The sequence below is a fragment of the Antechinus flavipes genome, chromosome 4 (assembly GCF_016432865.1).
Source record: "Antechinus flavipes isolate AdamAnt ecotype Samford, QLD, Australia chromosome 4, AdamAnt_v2, whole genome shotgun sequence".
Taxonomy (NCBI): Eukaryota; Metazoa; Chordata; class Mammalia; order Dasyuromorphia; family Dasyuridae; genus Antechinus; species Antechinus flavipes.
Genome location: NC_067401.1, coordinates 262,297,367 through 262,321,396, shown reverse-complemented (window position 1 = coordinate 262,321,396; position 24,030 = coordinate 262,297,367). Strand labels below are relative to the sequence as shown.

General features: G+C 32.5%; 1 protein-coding gene across 2 annotated transcripts in view; it reads left to right on the top strand.

The window, feature by feature from the left end:
• MAP3K7 (mitogen-activated protein kinase kinase kinase 7) overlaps window positions 1-23,498 on the top strand; it is a 77,598-nt gene extending 54,100 nt beyond the window's left edge. For both annotated transcript variants that reach the window (XM_051997405.1, XM_051997404.1), the window contains 5 exons: window positions 3,704-3,771; window positions 12,400-12,505; window positions 19,332-19,393; window positions 20,092-20,207; window positions 22,621-23,498. In XM_051997405.1, the coding sequence (XP_051853365.1) occupies window positions 3,704-3,771; window positions 12,400-12,505; window positions 19,332-19,393; window positions 20,092-20,207; window positions 22,621-22,801 (533 nt within the window). In that variant the 3' untranslated portion in view covers window positions 22,802-23,498. The remainder of the gene's footprint in view (window positions 1-3,703; window positions 3,772-12,399; window positions 12,506-19,331; window positions 19,394-20,091; window positions 20,208-22,620) is intronic.
• Window positions 23,499-24,030: the final 532 nt, after the last annotated feature.

The window sequence follows — 24,030 nt, the reverse complement described above, 5'->3', positions numbered from 1 at the left end:
TAAAGTGATTTAATGTTCTAATGGGTAACATGCTCAATATCTTGTTCTCAGAGAAATAATAAAATAAATTACAAATTTTAGTCAGAGTGATACAAGAACCTTTTTGTAAGGTGTTTACCTAACCACTTCCTGTTATTTTTTTAAAGCATAGCTTTCTAGGAGTTTGAAGAGGTTTTTTAAACTATAACTGTCTTTATGCGTGGAAAAATACTTTTAGAACTTAGTAAGAGTGCAATGTATGTTTTTACATTTTAAAAATTAAATTCCATAGCAACCAAAGGTACATGCTTTCATCCTCTTTAAATTGAAAAACCTGATGCAACAAAAAGACTTTTTCTGATTTTTTTTAAATGATATTCAGGTTTCTTTGGGATAAAGAAGAATCCTATAATCATTAATATCTCTTTTTTTGGTGTTAATTGGAGATGGAGTCAAATGCCCTGTCATTTAAGGAATATTTTGTAAACAAAATGCTAATAGAAAAATATAAAAATTCCGAAAATACTGCTGATATATATATATAAGGTGTGGGGGGGAGGGAATGGTGATATTTTTAAGATGAAATTTGGGATGAGTTTATAAACTACTTAATAGAAAATTCTGTATAAAATATCTCTAATGCTAGAAAGGAACTAGAAAGTCATCTAAAAGGGTTCCTATAAGATAAAAAGTAAGCTTTATTTTATTTTCATACTTTCTGCTTCCTAGGAGTTTTAGTACAGTTTGAACACAAGGTAAAGGACAGCTTGGTGGTATTATTCTTAACTGGACCCCTGGAAAGATAACATGCCACAGAGGAGTTTTGAAGAAGAAAACAAGAATTTACTGAGTTCAATCCCTACTGTGTGCAAGCACTGTGCTAAGTGCTTTACAGTTAAAATATTATCAGTCTTTTCTAGAGTTCATTAGAAAGCAAAGGTTCAAAGTGATATATTCCACTAATAAAAAGTTACTTTTTTCTGCAACATTTATAGATAAAACTGCCTAAGCATCAAATGGCAATCTGAAGATGCACACAAATTTAACTAATTTTGAAAAGCAAATTATGTAATAAAGCAATAAAGCTGCAAGTAGTATGTGAAGAAAGTTATCCTGAAAGTCTCATCACAAAGCAGAAATTTGAAGTCAAAGTTGAGAATGCATTATCAAGAATGAATAATATCCCATATATCAAAGCAGGTTAGGGAGGGGTTCCGGGGAAGAGAAAGTCATTTGGAAGAAAAGTATGTAGTATGAGGGGCGAAGAGGAAGAGTGGAGAGAAAATTTTTTGGGAAGAGTTAAAAATGATCTCTCTGAAAGGTAGGGAAATGAGGCTTTACTGAGCCAAGAGTGTAAGGAATATGAATCAGCAATTTTTCAGAAACTGCTGGTTCCAATTCCTAGACCAAGGATTTCAGTGGTCCATGTATATGCTTGTTCATTTTCAATAGGCCCAAAGATAAGTCAGCTGATAATGATGTTACTGCCCAAAGAATTGGATTTAGTGATGTAAGACAGATAGTTCATGAAAATATTTTCTCTTTCATTTCAGACTATATGCTTGGCCTATATTCTTGGTTCCTTGTGATTAACTAGAAAGTTCTGTTCATTTGTGACTTTGAAACTAGCCATGGTATTCCTATTATCACTTAGTTGATCAGGAACCCATCTATCTCATTTCACTAGGTTTCTGCTTATTATTTTACAGTACCATGTGTAATGTATGTGCCTATATAAAAATGTAAAATTAGTGAGACGCCAAATTAGTACTCTATAGGGTAAAAAAAAAAAAAAAAATTAGAATCAATCAAAATTTTCTAGAAGCAGACCTAGTAATTTTCATTTGAGATAACAGGAGATGGATTATTTTATATTCATATTTCCAAATTGTGGCTTAAAGCTTAATATTGGAGCAACAAGTATTTGTTGATTGCAATCCTTTTTTGCTTTGTGTGAACTATTTGCCAGATGGTTTCTGCCATGGTTATGCTAATTGAAATGCATCACCCAGTACTGCTTGCTTTGGCTCTTCCTACTAGCTTGAAAATTCCTCATTTAAAGGCATTTACTCTTTGACTCTCGGTTCTGCTTTTCCCTAGTCCCTTAAAAGTTTTGACTCCCTATTTCTTCCCACCCCAATCTAAATATTTTATTTTGGTTTTGTTTTTATTGCAATGATGGTCTAATGGTTCAAGAAACATATACCAGGTTCCTTAAATTTTGCTGTGTGAAATGAGAATCCCAGGCACTTTTATGGATCTGTTTTATCCAAGCTAATTTTAGAATTGGGTTATTGAATTAAATGTGTCCAAAATTGTTTTTAGTCATGGATATCATTCATGTTGTCCAGAAACATTGAATTTACAGGATTATCATTAATTCTATTGCATACTAAATTTTATTATGAAATACTTTTTTTAGGACTAGTTTTTTTTTACATTAAAAAGAATGAATGCTTTGAGAATGAATGAATGAAAATGCAGATAAATATAAAGATAATTCTCTTAAGAATATAGGTAAGAATTCAGCTTCATGACACTCGAATTTGAGTTGTTATTTTAATTAAATATATTTATGCACAAAATATTGTTATTTTTAAAGATTCACTTAAATTTGTACTTTGTGGTGCTAAGAGCAGTAAGCATATTGAATTATGCCACCAATTAGAGGCAAAGTTGGGAGATCAATGTGATGTGTAGGTTACGAAATACTGAGTATGAATGGTATGTGCTCATAGGGTTACAAGTGCTAGAATGAATGTTTCTGAATGCTACCCGCTAGTAGGGAAAGTTACGTAATGCAACTTTCAAAGTCAAAAGAATGTAGAGCATTGTGTCAGCTGTTACTCAGAGCATTTTGGTGTTTCCTTTTGGACAGCTGATCTCTCATCTTAGGAGGTACTATATAAACAATTCTATTCCTAAAACAAAAGTACCCAGTAAAATTATTACTTAATTCATTCAGTTTTAACAATTTGCTTTACTTTCATCAACTGATAAGATTTTTTTTTTGTTTGTATAATTTTAAAAATCAAAGCCTGTTAACAAAAACAAGAAGATTTTTATTTGATAGGGAAAGGAAAGATAGTCGTTTGACCATATAGGAAAATGAGAAGTTTATATTCCTAATTAGACAGTTAAAATGTTAGATTCAGTTTAACAAATTTATTATATACCTAGTGGGTACAATGTTCTGAATTCTGATAAACACTAATACTGAATTAAATATGGTTTTTGATACTTCTTAATGTAAGCAAGCAAAATGAGCCTAAAGATAGTGGGACTTAGGGAAAAAAAACAACAAAAAAGCCTACAGGTTAAAGCTAGTAGTGTCTTACAGCATGCTTAGCTCTCTTGCATAACGTAAGGCCCTTGAAATAGATGCCGTCATCAGCCCCAGCCCCCAAGCATTAATCCTATTTAAACACATGACAGAAGATGGTGGAAGAGAGAGTAGCAGCTATTCATGTGGTAGGAGTGGTTATTGTATTAGGGTATATTTTCTGTTGCAGGCCAGCATTTTTTGAGTTAAAATATTGCAGCTGTCTCTTCTCCTTTCCTTTTCTTTCTCTCTCTCCCCCCTTTTCTTCCTCTGCACCCAAACTGTCATACTTTTTTTTCCCACACTTTGTTTTTCTCTTTAGATTTATCTAAAGTCCATCTTCTGCTGTATTTTTTTAAATTTCAAAATAGATGTGAGTGTTTTATTTTTTTTCTTTTTTAGCAGGCAACGGACAGCCACGACGTAGATCCATTCAAGACTTGAGTGTTACTGGAACAGAACCTAGTCAGGTAAGACAATTCTTAAGTTCTCTCTCTTTGAAAAATAATACATGGGAGAAGATTGCAAGTTATTTTCTAATAAATTTTGCATAATTTGTGTTGCGAATTCAGATAAGTTCTTTGATGTGAAACTGTGATCAATAGAATTAGAATGCATAGAAAAAAGCTATAGTTGCAGCATAATTTGACTTGAAGACTATCTTATGAAAACAGATAAAGTCCAAGTAAACACAGAAAAGAAAATACAGCTTAATTTATTTGAAAATAAAATAAATGAAGCTATGTATTTGAAGTATGTTTTTGGTATTTTATATCAGCTAGTAGAGGAGTTTCATTCACAATCTTGATAAAAACATATCATAGTAATTTAATAAATTCACTTTTACTCTGTAAGATGAACCAATGATACTATTCCTATCTTATAGCTCAAACAGGCTGTGACATTCCCAGGAAATCATTGGCATGCCTGGAGGATTCTACCGTATCTAATATGGCTTCATTTGTCAAAATTTTATCCACATAGATATATAGATATAATCCTAAAAATATTACTTTAAAAAGTAAGCATTCTATAAATGTCTTTATCCAGGTTATAATTTATATACATTAATATTATTAATGAACTTTCATTAATTCATCTTTTCTTATCTTCTGTTAATACTTTATCACTATGCTTTCCTTGCTGACCCAGGAAGTTGTATTGTTTATCATATGTCAGTATTGAAATCTCAACTAAAATAAAGGCTCCAATTATTTGAAGCAGCTTCATTATATATTAGGTGTTAACTTAGTGTATATATGAATGGCTCTAAATTATTGACTTTTCCCCTTATTTGTGTTAATTTACTCCACATATAATTTTATATCATATTCTATGTAAATATAAGTTATTTATATAACTTTATATAAATATAATAGCTTTTTAATTTTTTGTTGTTTTAATTAGGCTGGTGGTATTTGTATAAAATACATCAGAATTATTAAAAATTCCATTTTATAATTCTAATTTATGTATTCTTAGATATTAGATACCAATTATGATGTAGGCATTTATTATAAAACATTTTAGTGCCTTTTATTCTAAGATGGTAATTCATTACCATTTTTTGATTTTTATAATGTACTTTAAATGGTGAAGGTTCCTTACATTCATTAATGAAAACCTCAAAGCTTTACAATAACCCCCTTAGGATATTTGAGTAGCAAAAATACTCAGCCTCCAATTTAAAACTAGAAGATTTTGAAGACTGAATCTAAAATATTAAAGATTCCAAGGTTTTTGCTCTTCTCACTGAAAAAAATATTACTTATTTTTGATAAGGACTGTGATAACAAGATTGCCCAAAATATTTATAATGTGGGTTTTTTTCATATTTTTGATAAATTTTAAAATTTTTTCCACCTACTTAGTCATCTTGTTCATTGTTAATGTTTTATTTTATGATGAATCTGAGTTTTCAACTTTCTCCTATTCTCCCATCTCAGACACCATATTTGTTAATTACTCACAATTAGTAGCAAATAGTTGGACATCTGGCATATGCTCCACTTCCTAGAGACTTGATGATCTCATGCTTTGAAACTTTCTTTACTACTGTCATTGATATCCCAATTATGATCCTCCTCCTAGCCAACAGTTACTTCTTATACTAAGAATGTGGTGCTTCCTTTCATTCATTGCACAAGGGTTTATAATTCCTTTCTTTACACTAAAGAGAAATGGTATTACCTTGAATTAGAGCACTAGCTCTTCTGTTAGCCTTATTACTTTTCCCACTAGTGTGTTCTTTCTTAGTGAAATTTATGATTGCTTTTTCATTTCTTGATTTGTAATGCCTTCATGTATGAAAGCATAATATATCCAAACAGAATATATAGAGTAGAAAGTCTAATCTGTCTAATTGTCATAAACTACTCAAAAAATTCGGTTTTTTTCTGTCAAGATCAGCTGTATAAAGTAGGTTGTAGAAATCCCATAGCTTCTAGTTTACCTGGCCTACTTTTTTGTAAGCAGACTTACTCTTACATATTCTTTAGCTATTGGCTGTCCATTTTGAAATGCAAGCACTAACATCCTTTCCTCTGCATAATTTTATGTCAAACAAGATTCAAGAAAAATATTCTTGATCCTTATGTACATAATATATAGGCATTCTGAAATAGTAGATATATTTGCTGGACAAGAAGTCGGAAAAACCCAGATTAAAAACCTATCTCTGATACTTGCTAGCTGTGAAAGGATGCACAAGTCTAAGCTTCAGATAACTCTCTGGAACTTATGTCTACCAAATTATATGTGGTTTGAAATGTCAGAAAAGCTAAACGGTATCACCACATCCACAGAATTACAGTTTTATTCCTTAAGAAAAGTATTGTCTTCACAATATAGCTTGGTAGAACTAATAGCTCTTAATAATTAGCAATAAAGGATTTAGTGTTGGAATTCCTAGTTCACTTTTTCATAGAACAGAGAGAAAAAGATGGTTCTATATGATTATCAAAGGAGGATATAATAATTAGTTTGACATAGTAATGCTATTAATTGAGCAAATATTTATTTAACAGTTATATGTAAGACTTTTAGTAGGTGTTGGAATAACTAATACTGTCTTTCTATGATACCAGAAATGGAATATGGAAATATTATCTAGAGCGAAGCTTCTTAAACTATAGGTCACGACTCAATATGGGATCACATAACTGAATGTGGAAGTCACAAAAAATTTGGCAACGATAAAATATATACATTCCACCAAGATTTAATTCTTTATGTAAAAATAAATAAGCACATCCATTTCATTAGTATCCAAATTTGTTTATATTGTTAATAAATGGTAAAATTACATGTATGCCAAAGGATTATTTTAAAATAAATTTCTCTATGATTTATTTTCAGTAAATGTTTTGTTTGTTTACCTGTTTTATACACCTGTCTATCAGGGATTGCATAAAAATTTCTGAGACAGAAAGGGACCACAAGTGGAAAAAGTTTAAGGAGCTCTGGTGTAGAGAAAGAAACCAATCAGATTCTAGTTCTAGTTTAGCCAGTAACATGAGGTATGACTTTAAGTAAACTATTTTTATGCAACCTATATTTCCCTTCCTGAAAACTAGTTATCTCACTAAGTCTTAAGTGTGGAATAAGAGATATTAAAAACTCTTATCCTCAGCAAATACATAAAGAGTTTAGTGTTTACAATAGTTTGTGTTATTTTAAATTAATTCAGTAGTTATGTATTGAACACTTACAAGCTTGGCATTATAGATAATGGTAATGTTTTTAGGTATTAGGTAAAGAAGTACATGTATGATATATAATCTGGTTAAAGAGATGAAAATAATGTAAATAAAGTAATCAGAAAACAGGTAGAAGATAAGTAAAATATCCCTATTTCTCTTTTAATATCCATCAGAACTCTGTTTTCTGACAAGTATCTAGTTTTTTCTGGGCTGGTCCCATTAACAATTTCGACTTCTTTCCACAGTGATAGTTGCATCATGGACCAAATAAGCTTAGCTCATCTTTTGTAATCATCTCCATCAGTGACTATACTGGGAATTGTTTTCTGTAAACCTAAGAATAATCTTTTTGAGCTTTGAAATTGCATTCACAATGGAAATAAACATTATTATTAGCCTCTTAATAAGAAAAATATAACGTTGTATTTGAGACATAGATGTGATCTTCCAGCAGCTATAAATTTACAGAAAACCAATTTATTCTAGACAAAGGTCATAAACAACTGCTGTTTATTTTTTTAAGTAGTAAATGTTACTTTGGGAAATACAAAGTTATAACCTTCACATCTTTTCTAGAATGGTGATATGATTTTCTAGGAATCCATTTTTTCAATGAAAATGAAAGTTATTTGTTCAGTGGTTTTATTCTTATTGCCAGACAACCAGTCAAGCAACTTATCCTACATTAGGAGAGAAATTCTAAGTCTTATCACATCTTGTATAGTCCTTCTTATTCTTTAGGTAAGCTTGGAAAACTAATGATTCTGGCTTTCTATGGAATGTCAAGTGAACCACCTATCTTTTACAGTGAAGGAAAAGAAAAAGATAGAAGAGAATTAAGTTGGAATCATAGAAGATCTATTATAAATAACATAACCTATCAAACTATCAAGTTCATCCTTTGTGTCTTGCTCCTTGGACCTGTAACCTCATGGGTTTGTTTGTTTTTTTCCCCTTTTCTTGTTGAGCAGCTGTTCCAGAAAGCTCTTCCCTTACCCCCTTATCTCCCATAGTCAACTCCAATTTTACCACTCTCTTTAATGCACTATTTTGTGATATAAACTGTACATGCCAAATTTGTCCAAGTATATACATCTGGACCAAATTGGGCTGTTTTAAGGTTTGTACAAGGCAATTTTACTGTGGGAAAGAGAGCACAGAATATGCTCTGTATTTAGTCTTTATATATTTAGATATGTACTTCATTTTCTCTTTATTATTTTTGTATCTTCAGCAACTAGCAGAGGATCTAACATATAGTAGATGATTAATAAATATTTATTGCTCATTTGATTCATTTAGATCAATGTCCCAGATAGCATTTAAAGAGCATTAGATTTTATTGATGTATGTCACTAAGGACAATATCTACATTTTAGGATTTTCTTGTTATGCTAAGAGGCATAAGATGCACTGTATAAATAGGGGACATGGATCAATTTTTGTTATAAACGAATAATTCTCTGATCATTTTCAGTCCTAACTTTTCATAACCCTGTATAGAGTTTTCTTGGCAAAGATACTGGAGTGGTTTGTTATTCCCTCTTCAGTTCATTTTACAGATAAGGAAACTGAGGCAAACAGGGTTAAGTGACTTTCTTAGAGTCACACAGCAGGTAAGTGTCTGAGGCCAGATTTTAATTCAGGAAGATGAATCTTCCTGACTCCGGGCCCAACTCTCAATCCATTGCATACCTATCTGCCCTTGAATATTTCTATTCTGTGGTTTATTGTTTTTATAGTTAAAACTACATGCAGAAAGAGATGAGAGCAATATTAAGGTTTCTAACATTCTTAAACTAAATACAACTGTAATTGGTCCAAATAATTTGGTTTTTAAAAAAAAATCACTATATCTTTTCTAAAAACATTGCTCCTTTCTACTGAAAAATAAGAAGATTACATTAAGAATAGTTTCATATTTCTCAGAAGTTGTACAATAAAATCAGGATTACTTTTGAGCTTAAACCTTTGGGTTAATAATTTCACTTCTGACACTTAAAGGTTCTTTGGCCCTGGTAAGTTCTTTAAGGCCCAGGGTCCACAGACAACTTTCCCAGCACTAAATTGCAAAGAGGGGTAGACCTGCATTGGTGAAGAAAACTCTTCCTTGAAGACATAGAATGTTTTAGTTATAATGTGTAAATTTATACAAATAATCTGTGTTGTTTTTCCCACAAGATGGAGAAAATATGGCCATGTCATTCCAATCCCTAAATTTTACTGTTTGGTTAACTTGTAGTAAAACTATTGTTCTCGGGTCAGCGAGGTGGCACAATGGATAGACCACCAGCCCTGAAATCAGGACCACCTGAATTCAAATCTGGCCTCACATACTTAACACTTCCTAGCTGTGTGTCCCTGGGCAAGTCACTTAACCCCAATTGCTTTAAGAAAAGGAAAAAAAAAACTATTGTCTCCCTCACTTCCCTAACCACATTATATGTGGTTGGAAGGTTTATTAAGCAGTCATTTGTTGAATAACCCAGTAAATCAATATTTCATGGGTTTGTTTTTGTTTTTTACTTGTATACTTCTACATCATAGGAGATAACTCAAGAGTTTTTCTAGATTCAGAGAATTACAATTGAAAGAAAACTCAGAGGTCATCTTAACCTAATTTAGAGGCCACTAAATAAATAGTAACTATCTCTGGAATCCACAGGATCAAATGAGATAGTTTATAAAACACTTAGCATACCTGGCAAATAGTAGGTACTATATAAATAATAGCTATTATTATTATATTTATATTTCATATATTTATATATTGTTGAAATCATTCTGTTTTAAAGATGAGGAAATTGAGATTTAGAGATGTTAAATGAATTTTCCAAGGTTGCATAGGTAACAAATGGCCAAGCTACTTGGATCAACCTAAATGGTAGCACTGGGAAAAATTTAGTAACTTGAGAAATATATCTCCAGTTTTAAAAGTGAGACATAAAAATCAAAAGTCATCATCTATATCCTTAAAATAACTCCTAATTCTTTTTATACACGTAGAGATTTGATCCTGGGCAAAGTAACTGGAAAAAAAATTAGCTGGCGTGCTAATTACTTCTACAATTTAAATTTGGTTTAGTATTTTTTGCCCCCTTAAACTGCTGTGTAGTATTTCTGTTCTCCATTAAATACTTGTCGCCTTCATTCCCAATGGTAAATTAAATTATTTGCTATATTAGTCAGGTACTCATTTTTAAATATTTTAGATGCTTTGTAGCCTTTTTGTACTATTTTTAATGCTTATTTTAAGTAATGATATTATGAAAACTACTGTGGGGTGTGTGCTTTTTTTTTAATTGTTTGCTTCATTTAAAAATGACTCAAATTTAAGCACAAACCAGTTGGATTTAAAAATTAAAGATTAAATAAGTGTCAAGTTTATAATTTATAAAACTTGCCTTTCACTTTTAAAATGGGAAGTTATTCTGAGTTTTGTTTTGTTTTATTCGAAGTTTACTGTTAGCTTTTATATGTAACACATTGTATCAACATGATGTTATTAATTGAATAATGTATCTTTTCATATACAAAGAATATTTTGGTGATTTATGGATTGGGGTTTAACTTTTCATAACCTTTCCTGTGGTCTTAAATTAGTAAAGACAAAATTGGTAACTGGTGACAAAAATATCAGCTTCATTCCCTAGTTTCATAGATGCAAGGAAGTCTAAGGAACAACTGTGTGGATAATATGAAAGAGAGAGGACCTGAGGCAAATGAGAAGTTGAAAAAAATTCCTAAGTAGGACAATATATTTTCAAAAGGAACTTAAACTTCAGAAGTACAATGGTTAAGTGTTGAATTGTAGGATTATTAGCTTTACTAGATTTTGTAGAGGGCCACAGATAGTGGGGGAACTCTGGGTGAGGTATAAGACCCTTCAGTCTAGAGAGAATCTGCTAACAATGTCTTGTTCGGCTCCCCATCTCCCCTAAGGACTCTTGGCTTTCCTGAGAAGTCAGGGGCCAGTGACAACCTGTGCTGTAATTGAAGCAGTAATATCAGGTGGCAGACTACACACAATAGCAAGTTGCTTGTGGTCCCACATGTACAGTATATACTTAGCACATGTGCAGTATTGCTTTGATTATATAAGGGTGTTAGGGTATATAACAGTGAAAGAACTTGTAATAAATGGACTCCATGTTTTAACCATCCTCAAGGAGTCTTGCCTCATCACTCTGTCACTAAGACGGTATCTTTTAACCACCACCTCATGGGGAGAGAGAGGGTTCTAGAAAGCACAGTACATTTTGTCACCTTGGCATGGACACTCTAGAAAGCATAGTACATTTTGTCACCCCAACTTGGGGGCTCTAGAAAGCAGGACACAACAAGGTTTGATCATATTTTAAGAGTAGTCTCTATCTTCATCCACTCACTTATTTTCATTGGAATATTTTCTGAACCTCCTTTAAATTTTTTCACTTTGTTTCAATTAAGCTTACTATCTCATACATTTTTATTTATCATGGGTCACAAATATTTATTCCTATTTTTTTTCTCCTTTTTATAAATTCTATAGTGTAAATTAGATTCATTCTTAATACTTTTTGAGCAGTTGCCAGACTTCACTAGAACAATGAAAATAGTTAATAATCATAGACATAAAGAAAAAGAAGGAAGGAGAAAGAAGCAGAGAAGCATTGAAAAATCAATACAACATTCCTGATTAGTCGCTAAGACTTTTAATTAAAACTAAGCAAGACTTGGTGGAATCTATTTCAGAATACCTAGACTTGGATTTGTTAGGAACATTTTTTCCAGAGAGGGGAAACAAATAGAAGATGCTACCAGAAATAACTAAAGCTATTATGTTTTATTAATTTAAGGTAACAGAGTACACTGGAAAGAGCTTTAGATTGAAGTAGGAGCTATTGGATTCTGAAACTTGCTCTGTCATTCATTACCTTTGTGATTTTGGTCAAGTTAGTTAACCTGTCAGGGCTCAGTCTTCTCATTTGTAAAATAAGGGCGTTTGACTAGTTGATCTTTACGGTCTCTTCCAGCCCTAAATCTAAACTGCTGTGAACTTGAGGTAAACCATTTGTAACATGCTAATGCATCACACATTTATTGTTGAGATAAAATATGCCTTTCTGTTTTAGATATGCCAGTCTATTATATTTGTGTTGGACCAAAAACCTCATAAATTGTTATATTGTTTTCATTTCACCTACCTGCAGTCTTTTTTGTTCTGTTTTGAACTATTTTAGTTGCACACATCAAGCAAAAGAAAAAAATCTTATTTTTCTTAGCACTTTTGTAGAATTCAATATTCAATCATATTTTTTGAATAGTAATTTAAATTGAATTGTTGTGGTATCCTTTTTTCAGAGTCATGATGGTTTGTTGTTTTTCCCCCCTCATCTTTCATTTCTTCATATACAGGTGAGTAGTAGGTCATCCAGTCCTAGTATCAGAATGATCACTACCTCAGGACCAACTTCTGAAAAGCCAACAAGAAGCCATCCCTGGACCCCTGATGATTCCACAGGTGACTTATTTTTAATTGTCTATATAAGGGCCCTCTTTTACGTTTATATTTGTCACTTAGTGTGTACTCTGTGCCAAGTACTTTGCTAAGAAGTAGGCATACAAAAAAGAGTCAAATGACAGTCCCTGTATTCAGAGAATTTACAGTCTAACAAACAAACATTTATAACAAAACAAATAGAAAGTAAGAGAGGGAATGCATTAAGTTTAAGAGGAATTGGGAAAGGTTTTCTGTAGAAGCTGGGTTTAAAGGAAACCAGTAAGCAGAGATGATCAGGGAGAGCATTCCAGAATTGGGGGTCAGCCAGAAAAAATGTTCAGAGGCAAGAGTTGTAGTGCCTTTATTATCAAATGGCAGGAAGGCCAGTAACATTGGATCAAAGAATACATGATAGAGGGAATAAAGTGTAAGAAGACTGGAAAGATAGGAGTCTAGATTATAAAGGGCTTTCAATACCAAACAGAGCCTTTTGTATTTGATCTGGAGCAATAGGGTGCCAAGGGAATTTATTGAGTAGGAGATATTAAATGATTGGATCTGTACTTAGGAAAAGGTCACTCTGGTAGCTGCCCAGAAGCTGAATTAAAAAGGGAAGAAACAAAATCAACAGATTCACTAACAGGCTATTGCACTAGTCCAAGCTTGTGATGATGAAGGCCTGTATCTAGTTGGCAGTGTCAGAAGTGACAAAGGAGTTTATTTGAAAGATGTTGCAAAGATGAAACCAACAGCCCTTAGCAACAGATTGGATGGCGGGAGGTTGAGAGATAATAAGTTAAGAATGATTCTAAGTTGTGAGCCTGAAGGAGGAGGATGTTGCCCTCTATAATAATAGGGAAGTTAGGAGTTAGGGAAAGTTTAGGGAGAAAGATGCATCTCAATTGTTACAATCTTTTCAAAGGCAAGGTAATTTTTAAAGTGTTAAAGTAGCCAGTGGGATTATATACTTCATTAATATTCAGTGGAAAAATTGAATGTGAACGCAGGCTTGTTTTGAGGTCTAGCTGTTTTTCCTGATAAGAGGCATATAATTTGAGGAAGAAGTATTGAGTGGTGGTTGGGTAGTTTTTTTTGTTGTTGTTGTTGGGTTTTTTGTTTTTTTTTTTTTTAGTAATTAGTTTTTTTTATTTTGTTTCCAGTAAAAAAGATCATTCAGATAATATGTATATGTGGTTTTTCCTTTCTCATCACACTTCTCCTTGATGGCAGTAAAGAATCAGGACCACTTAATTAGCTAATTTATATGCTAAACTAATATAGTATAGGAAAAAAAAAAAAGAAGAAGAAGAAGAAAGATCATCCAGACTCTTACCTGCAAGGCTATATACTTTATTTAAATAGTGCCATGGACAGAGTGCTAAAGTTGCAGTCAAGAAGACTTACATTCAAATTCTGCCTCTGATACTTGATACTGTGTAACTACAGGAAAAATCTCTTTAACATCCTTGAGCCTGTTTTCCTTATTTGTAAAGAGAGGGTGTTGGCTTTTTTCAGGTACCTTTTAGCTCAGAATATGATGATTATAATCCTACCAAAAAAAGATATTTCCTTTCATGGTCATGAATCCTGACTCCAGCCTAAAGTAGATAGCTACTTTAGTACAACTTAAGATATATCTAATAGAATATACTCTTATAGGCTTATAGAAATCCTGTCCCACCGTGAGCATATTCACAAATATAGGCTATAAAAATTAATATGTCATGTTGGACTCCAAAATGATGAAGTAACTTCATTTAAAAAAAAAAACTCTGAAATCATATGAGAGTCATAATTAAGCTAACTATTACTTAAGGCAAAGAAGATATATTTTGGAGTGTCCTGGAATATCATTATCAGCATTGTCTTGAGTGAAGAACAATAATAAGAATATTAATATCCCTAACTAGAGTACTGTACAGTTTTCAGAAGTTTGGTGCACATTTGTAACTGTGTCATTTCTAATATGGAAATAAACAGCTTAGTGGCGTAGCACTAGAGATGGTACTGGTTTCGGGAGTCAGAATACTTGGAGTGGAATTCCATCTGCCATTTTCTTATATCTGGATGACCTCTGGAGACTTCTTTCCCCTTTTTGAGTTTCATTTTCCTCACCTTTAAAATAAAAGGATTAAACCATGTGACCTCTAAGGTTCCTTCCAGCCCTAAATCTGTGAAGTTCAGTGTCTTAGAGAATTTAGACCATTTAAAAATTTAATGTGAGATCATATTTTGTATGTGATAAATGGGAGCTGGTAAATCACAATTACATTCCCATTCATCTTTAGAGAAATAAACCATTATCCATCTATGGTAAAAGATACTTGACCCGCTTAAGCATGTTTATAATTTAATTAAAAGTGAACTGGGCCACTTCTCTTCCCATGTGTGTCATGTAGGATAGCACTATATTTAGCAATGGGTGTGCTCACTTGTTTTAGTTAGTTTAAATTTAGTGGCAGCTTCTTCTCTCCTAGCGGAATATAGCCCAAGATGGTCCAATATATTTACCGCTAACTATATATGCCAAATTTATCACCAACCTGTGGCAAAGTGATGCTTCCTCAACTTCCAGCAATGGTAGAGAAACTGGAAAGCATGGGTTTCATAATGGTTACAAATTCTAACTCTACTTCAGACCTCAGATAAAAAACTTTCTCCTTACTATCAGAATATCTCATAAGAATTTAGACCTAGGAGCAGGCAAATTAAGGTTCTGGGTAGAATTTGGCATATAATGCCTGATAAATTTTAATAGAATTTTTAAAATAAATGCCTGTTTTATATGCCAGAAAATATCTCTCAACACACACAAAGTTCTATGATGTAATTTAACATTTATTACAATTGAATTTCAGAAGCTCCTCCAGTGGCAGGTAACAATAATTATATTAATTTTGTTACATTGTTATATTGTAGGGGATACAATTTTCAGTTCTTATCCAGAGTTCACAAATTCTTTGTCCTGCAATACTGATCTTTGGTCCCAATTTTGACATCCAACTTAACCTTGACTCCCTTTCCAGCTTGAACCAACACTCAGCTTGACAACCATGTGGCAGATTATAAATTTATAATAAAGTATTAGAATTCTGCTGGACAAAATTTATTTATTATTTGGGTTTTTTTTTTTTTTTTGTCTCTGTTCTCTTGCCTATACTATCAGAAATGATGATAATCAAAAATCAGACTTGGGCCAAAAGAAATTAAATTTCACTAATATCAACTGGATTGTCATTATCTTATTGATATTTTATAAATGCAGTAGTCTTATTTTTGGTCAAGAGCATTGTCAAACATTAAGTAAATATTGTAAAATCTTGTGAATTCAGAATGCTAAGTTGGAATTTGTAATTGTCATAATGTTAAAGTTTGTCTTTATAAAAACAGGGCTTACACTGCAAGCCAAAAGTAATAAGCAGGATGGCAAGTCATAAGGATGAGGAGATTTTTAAATTATTATTATTATTATTAATATTATTATATATTATTATTATTTTTTTAATTGAGGGACATTGATCTTTAGGGAGTGGAAGAAAAAACTGAGAAAGACAAAAGATAATAAAGAAGAGTGAAAGACAGTTCTGAGACAGAGATGAAGAGATATAAAGAAAAAAAATATGTTCATTACTCCCTTAGGCAATTCAGTTAAAATGTTTTTGGAGGGACCAAGGCAAATCATGTTTGTCAATGTACAGTCATGTATTAATGTTATGACATAGTCATTGAGTGTTACAGGAATTGTCAGAGAAAGGAGATACTGAAAGCTGAAGAGGAAGAAATCAAGTAAAAGCATAAAAATAAAAAGTTTCATTTAAGAACCTCCTGTATACAGAGTCCTGTGACATAAATTTAAGAAATTTAAGAAGAAATTAAGCAAAAGCATAAAGACAAAATTGATAGGTTTCATTTAAGTACCTCCTATATGCAGACTCCTGTACTGAAAGAGATGTTAGGTTTAGAGAGCTGTAGTAAACAACATGATTTAACAAATGCATTAGTAGCAAAATAAGGTACTCCCAAAGGTTTGAGTCTGAGTGAAATGAGAGAACAGGATTCAAGGAAGGTCTTCATCCTTGAAAATCAGGAAATGATGGGATCCAACTTGTGGGTTGAGGGATTAGTATTAGTGAGGAAGAAGGATGCTCATCCTGTTAACACAGGAAAGAATGGCTGTGAAGAGTCTGCGGTTTTGGGAATGGAGGATTGCGACAAAGTTTATTTAAGCTTGCTCCAGCATTCTCATTGAACAGTTTTGATTTCTGCTGTAAATATGGAAGGTGGAGACTTAGTGGAGTTGGGGTGCAGGAGGCAAGAAAAGTCAAAAGAAAGGGAAAGGGTTTTGAATGGTCAGTATCTAGAGTCAGACAAAGATAGAAGGAATCTGGAGATACAACAAAAGGTTCCCACTGAAGTTTATGTTCCAATAAATTTTTAAATCAGCCTGATTTCTAGACTTTAAATTCTCCAGTAAAGTTCATAAGCCCCTAAGCAAACACAGAGGGGAAAAATTATATAAGGATGCTAACTCAGAGAGTAAGTTTTTCAAATCAACCTGGCAGGTGATTTTTGTGGTTATGGCCACTAAAACATTAAAATGACTGATTGTTATCAAGGCCAGATGGATTAAAGCCAAGTAGAAATAGTGAACTGAGAGGTCACAAAAGGATCCCAGAAAGCATGGTAAGAAGTAGATTTTATTGTGACTGTGGTAATAGGAAAGGTTTGGAAGTAATTCACCTAAATGAGTTGAGGTCTCATATTTAATCAAACCAGTTGTTACCAAAATAAGGTAGGAAAAGGTTGTTGATATTGAAAAGATTAAAAAGTGATGTGATTAGAAGGATCATAAGGATGAATACTGAAGTCCCTGAGCGTGACAATGGATGGGTTGGAGATAAAGATTATCATATCAGATAACTACTGAGGTCAATAAGAAAATTGAAAAAGTGACTTGGAGGTAGGCAGATAATAAAATTAAAGATAAAGAAAAAGATTGTGGAAGAGAGCCTGGCTAGAATAGAGAGTACCAGTTGGAGAGCCACAGCAAATTAAATTGGATATGTGAACAGGCTTGAAAGGCAGACAGAGGATTTACACTTGCTGTAGTAAGCAGTAGAGACCAACACGTTCATGGAATAACTTAACTATTATTGTGACTATTTAGAGTAGGCACTGAAACTGTGATTTCAGTAGTAATGGAGATCCCAAATGAGGAAACCTGCCTCTATCAATGCTGATGGGGAGCTCAGAGGCTTAGTTGCCCAGAGAAGAGGTAACAAACTTACTGGCTTATGAAGCCCATAAAGCTTCCAGTGCTATTAAAATCAGATTAAAATGTAATCAGGGGATGACATAACAATGTTAATTTATGGTTTCTTAAATCAATATGTAACCAGCAAGGACCCATTTTTGGTTTGAGTTTGATACCATTATTCCAGAGAATTAGATACTGTGACTTGCCCAGGGTCACATAGCCAGACTAACAGGTAGGACTTGAACTCAGAGCTTCCTGGCATTGAGGCCAACTCTTTACCCAGGTACACTACTATTTGATTCTGACTGCTGCTTGTATTACTGAAAACTAAAAATGTTTTGCTTGTACAACTGTAGGCGTAATTGAAATACTTCTTGCCCAACAGGAAGGCAAATCAGCCAGTTGAAACTGAGCTCTAGGTCTCAAGTTCCCCATGCCTGGGCTAAATATGTTAAGTAGATATTCAAAACAACTGTTTGGTTCAAGTACTCAAGCATTTTATAAACATAGCTTAATTATTCAGATCTTTTTATTAAAGCAACCTCCTTGGAGACCTTTGCAAATCAGTAATACTTTGTTAGCCCATTTCTATAGACTGGATGTGCATAAAATAAATTAATTGTCTTTTTTTTCAAGGATTCTAAAAAATTTAAGCTAATACAGATTGCCTTTCTTTTCCTTCAGTTTCCCTTCTCCTAGCCTTCTCTTTTCCTTCTTCCCCCAATTTAGTCTGAATTTGGTAGTTGAAAAGTGGATTACATGTGAAACCTATAAACTGATTCGTCAAAGCTAAAAAGCTAAAGATACTAGGGAGACAAGATGGAATATAGCAGGAAGCAGCAAATTAGAAGAGTACTGAGCCATCAACCTATCTGTGTAGATTGAATATTATGTCTCAGCTATCCTGGCCTTGGCTTCATTTCTAGCATTCCTTGGAAAGTACTTACCAGTAAAATGTTAGCAGCTCATCATTTTTTTCTCTGATAGCAGGTAAGGAAGAAAAATGGGAAATGCTGTTATAATGTCACTCCACCATACTTTCTCCAGTACATTGTCTGTTTTAGCAGAATTGACTAAAAGATTAAAGCAGTCAAATCTATAGATTAGTTCATTGTGTAAGACACAGATTTAAGTAAACCTGATATTAAAAAAAAAAAAGAAAAAGAAAAAGAAAAAAGATTTGACTAGGTAAGACTTGTTTGTACCAGAGTTTAAAGTATCCAGTTGTCAAGTCTCTACCAAAAGGGAGAATCTTTTGAAGTGTGTCAAGTTCTGTTTCATTTAGGTGAAATGGTTCCATCCAGACCATTTAACTTAATGCTAGAGTATCAGAGCATGATTTTAAGAAAAAACATATGATAAATCTACATCTCATTTTACTAAACATTTATATAAACAATTTATTATTCTATAAAGATCACATTCTAGAATGACCATTCTATAATAACTTAATTTTTTATTTATAATCTTTTTGGATAATTCTTGATATTATTACATTATTTCATTGGAAAATAAAGCATGCTTCTCAGTTTCTTTGTGTAATTATCTCTGTCACAATTTTTTTTTTTAATGTGAATGCTTGAATTCTAGATACCAATGGATCAGATAATTCCATCCCAATGGCCTATCTTACACTGGATCACCAATTACAGGTAATATGTTTCCTTGCTGAATATTCTTTAGCTTTAACTCAACACTCTTACTAAAAAGAATTTCTCTTTAGAAATGACAACTATATTATTGACCTGTTTTTGCTTTTGAATAAAGTTACAATAAATTACTTTTTAATTTGGGTAATCAGATGAGAAATGTTTGGATTGATATGTTCTTATATTTCATTAATCATTTGAAAGAACTGTTAAATCTTTTTTCACAATTGTTTAGCATAACATTTTTATTCTTTAAGATCAGAACATTAAAGCATAAGTTATGTGAGTTATTTTATTATTTGACACTCTGTAACCCATTTTGATGTTAATGGTAGCTGAATATATAAATAATAACAAGGTTCGGTGCCCCTGCATGTGATTATGTGAGCTATAAACATCTTTTTGTATAATACAAGTAATTTGGCAACCTGAAATTTAATACCCTTAGCTAAGAGAGCTTTAGTCATGGTTCTGTGTAACAAAGAAAGTGTTAAAACAGCAAGTGTAAATTTAAGTTCTGAGTTAACCCTGGCAAGAGTACACTGAGATTTTCCAGGACATGGTTTAGCACTTATTTTTAAAAGCTTACTGGTTTGTGCAACCTGGTACTGGATAAATATATTACAGTCACAGTCCAACTAGCTAGATTAGATAATGAGATTTCATTTGATTATGTTTTAACATGTCTGATTTATTTTCAGCCACTAGCACCTTGTCCAAACTCCAAAGAATCCATGGCTGTGTTTGAACAGCATTGTAAAATGGCTCAAGAATATATGAAAGTTCAGACAGAAATAGCGTTACTCTTGCAGAGAAAGTAAGTAAACTCTTTATCAACCTTGTCAATTTTCATGCAGAGATTTTTAACATGTTTTTGATATATGTTAAAAGTTTAGTTTAACATTTTTTGCAAAAATGAAGACTCACAGTTCTTCAGAATCAATAGCAATGTTCCTAACCTCAAACCCTCATTGATAGCCATACTGCAGAGTTTAAATATATTGCTGACTACTTGCAGGGGTCACTCTATCTCTAAATGAGGCCTTTGGTTTGCATGTGTGCGCGCATGCGCATATACACTCACGATACACACACACACACACACACACACCAGTTTTAGTATTGAGGGAAATGTACCAGTGCTTTCACAACTCTGTACTTACAAATTTTAAAGTTAAAATGCAACTGAAAGAAGCACATAAAAAAGTTTCCTTCTGTAAATAAATTATTTCAAATCACTCAAACTTAGCATTTTATTATTATTACTAGAATGAGGTCATGATTTTTAGAACTAAATTTGTGAGTTTATTGTAATAAGAAACTCCTGGGGAGAAATTACTTCTTTTAATACAGATCAGTATCTGCACTGTGACTTTATAGTCTTAAAAAATTTCATAATGCAGTGCTATCAAACACAAAAGAAACAGAAGCCACTGAATTATACATAAAAATTCCTGAGGGTACACATTGCCTTAGAAAATAATAAATTGATATTATCTAAGTTCTATTATATTTTTATTTATTGTGTTAAATATTTCCAAATTATATTTTAATCTGGTTTAGACCTCTTAAAGAAGTATTGTTGGCTCCATGTTGGACTGAGAGATTAAATAACTTCCCCAGGTCACACAGCTAATATGAGTTAAAGGCAAGTTTTTTTAACACAAGTATTCTCACTCCAAAGCTATCATCTGTCTATATGCTATACTACAGTAACTCTCCTTCATTCTGTTATTTTAGAAGTATAACATTCACAGAAATGTTTTTATAAAAACAAGATGGGAGAGTCATATTCTGAAATTACAATATGCCCCTAGTATACTTGTTAAACCCAAATCAGGTTCAGTTTGCATAGTCTATCTTTTGTACTTCTTTTCTTACTTTAGATATTTTTCCAATTCTATTCCTCTTAGTCTTTTGACTTCACTCTCAGGAAATACATGTTTATTCATTACCAAATTGGTGCTGGTGATAGTCACTTAAAAAAAAAATCCTAGATGAAGAAATATGCTCAGAATTAGTGTTCATTGTCTCAATTTTGGCATAAATTGAAAACTGAAGGATACTATCGTGATGAAATGAAGTAATTTGTTATTAGTTGCTTGTAACTTGTTAATTTGAGGTTTGGGCCTCTGAATTTTAATAAATTATTATATAATAAATATTTATTACCTATGGCATATTAGACTGGTAGAATTGTTATAGGAAAAAAATATTTAAAGGAAGTATTTCCAGTTGAAAGTGGGATTAGATATGAGATGAACCATTCTAGAAACTTTAATTTAAGATAATGAAATTGCTGATGTTTCTAGTTTTGTTGATACTTTTTAAGTTACTAAAATAAGGAAATTTTGCATTCAAGGGAAAACAAATTGAAAAACATCCTAAACAAGGAAGGCAAAATATTTTACTAGTTCTAAATACCTAATGTTTTCATTTTACATTCTTTTTTAAAAAATTTATTTTGCATGAGAATTTTATTATGATTATTTTCCCCTCTTCCAAAACACAGTTCTGAAATATTAATTTTATAAGTTAACACTAAAATTCCTCAATTTTAAAAGATGTCATAAAAACTAGTTCTCTAGGTAGAGCTCTGCTAAGGTCTATGATTAGGCCTTTTCTCAAAATACATACAGAATCAAGTAATATAATCCAAATGTGTTATTATAAAGGGCTTACATGTAATAATCCAGAGCATGTCCGGTGTTTGCAGCAAAGTAGTATATTCTAAAACAGGAAAGGAATTGTATGTTAGATAGCATCTATTTCAATTAAATAGCTGGAACTGGTTTATCTAAATCTTTGGATGAGCTGCATATAGCTAAATATGATGGTGATATCATAGCATGAATGTTAAAGTAGAATTTGAATGATAGGGGTTGGAGATAGAGGATTGATCAGACATAATATTCTGATTTTTGTTACTGTCTTTACCTGTTGTGGCTCACTTTTATCATCTCTAAATCATCTAATTGTAGGAGAAAAGTTATTTTAAAAAGGATTATGTTATTTATGTAGTTATTTTAGAATTATGAAATGGTAAAATATGTAGGAGATACTTTCCATCCCAATACATTATGGTTATATTAATTGAACAGTGTTCTTGGCATACATAATGATAGACCAAAATTAAAGTTTGAATTGCTTGAACTACCTGTTAGCAGCAAAAACTATATAAATTTTTCTATCATAATTAACATTATTTTATTATGTGGTATCATTTTTAGGCAAGAACTAGTAGCAGAATTGGACCAGGATGAAAAAGACCAGCAAAATACATCTCGTCTGGTACAAGAACATAAAAAGCTTTTAGATGAAAACAAAAGTCTTTCTACATACTACCAGCAATGCAAAAAACAATTAGAGGTCATCAGAAGTCAACAACAAAAGCGGCAAGGCACTTCATGATTCCTTAGGACCTTGGATTTGAAAGTCATGCACAGAAAGACTTTTTTTTTTTTTTTTGTGGGGGAGGGAGAACATTAATACTTATAATTCATGAGTGTTAGCTTCTTGATATGTTCTGAATGCCTATTCCCTATATTTGCTGCATTTGTTACATCATTTATTTTCCTATTCTTCTGGTGGACATGCAGTTCAACAGTCCTGTTGAATAACGTAGGACATCCGTGACTTGAATAAGCAGCAGAATTCAGCATTAAGGCAGATACAGTGAACCATGACAGTGCATGCATGTTTATTGTGTCAAGGCTAGCCCGACAGAAAGAGGACATGGGTTAAAATGGCTGCTATATGCAAGATTTTCTTGATTTTCATATTAGGTTGTTACCTCAGTAAGAACAAAACAACTTAGAGAATAGTTTTGTTCTTGTATTTCATCTCAAGCAAATTTAAAATGTCACTTTTAGATGAAAAGATGCATTGTCCCAAGTTTAAAGACAAAGTGCTGTCTTAGAGTAATTGGTGATACCTTGCAGAGACATTTGACCCATAGGCATGTTGTAAAATGGGAAGGCAATCTGATGCCAACACCCCTGCCTTAGTGATTTTCTTCCATAAGATTTTTGGAGGTAAGTAAGCAACTATTGCTTCATTTTAGCAAAGGAGCAATTTGGCATTGCCTTACTGAACTGTAATTTGATGGCAATATAGTAAGCATGATGTCTCTCTCTTTTTTAAATGTTTTTAATTAAGTATGATAGTGTGTATGTATGGGTTGAAACTGTAGAACTTTTGTGCCTCTCATATCCCTTACATGAAACTATAAAAAGCTAAAGAAAATGATCTTAAATGATCATTCCTTCCATAATAATAATTATCTGGTTTTATACTACATATTTAAAAAACTATGGAAAAAGAAGCAGTATTTCTCAGAGATGCAATGAGTTGTTCTGATTTGAAAGATTTGGACTTGATAGAGAAAAGGAATCCACTAAATGAGAAATAAAAGTTCAAAAATCAAAAAGATCAAGATAGGAAAAAAAGCAGCATCAAATCATTAAGCACTCTCTGTATTCCACTGATGAGTGAGGCTTGGTCCAAACAAGCCTATTCTAGAATGAATGCCTGCCCACCGCCTCCCTGCCTAAAGAGAAGAGCAGCGATACTGCATCAGCTAGAAATGAAATACGTGTGTGTGTGTGTGTGTGTGTGTGTGTGTGTGTGTGTGTATCATT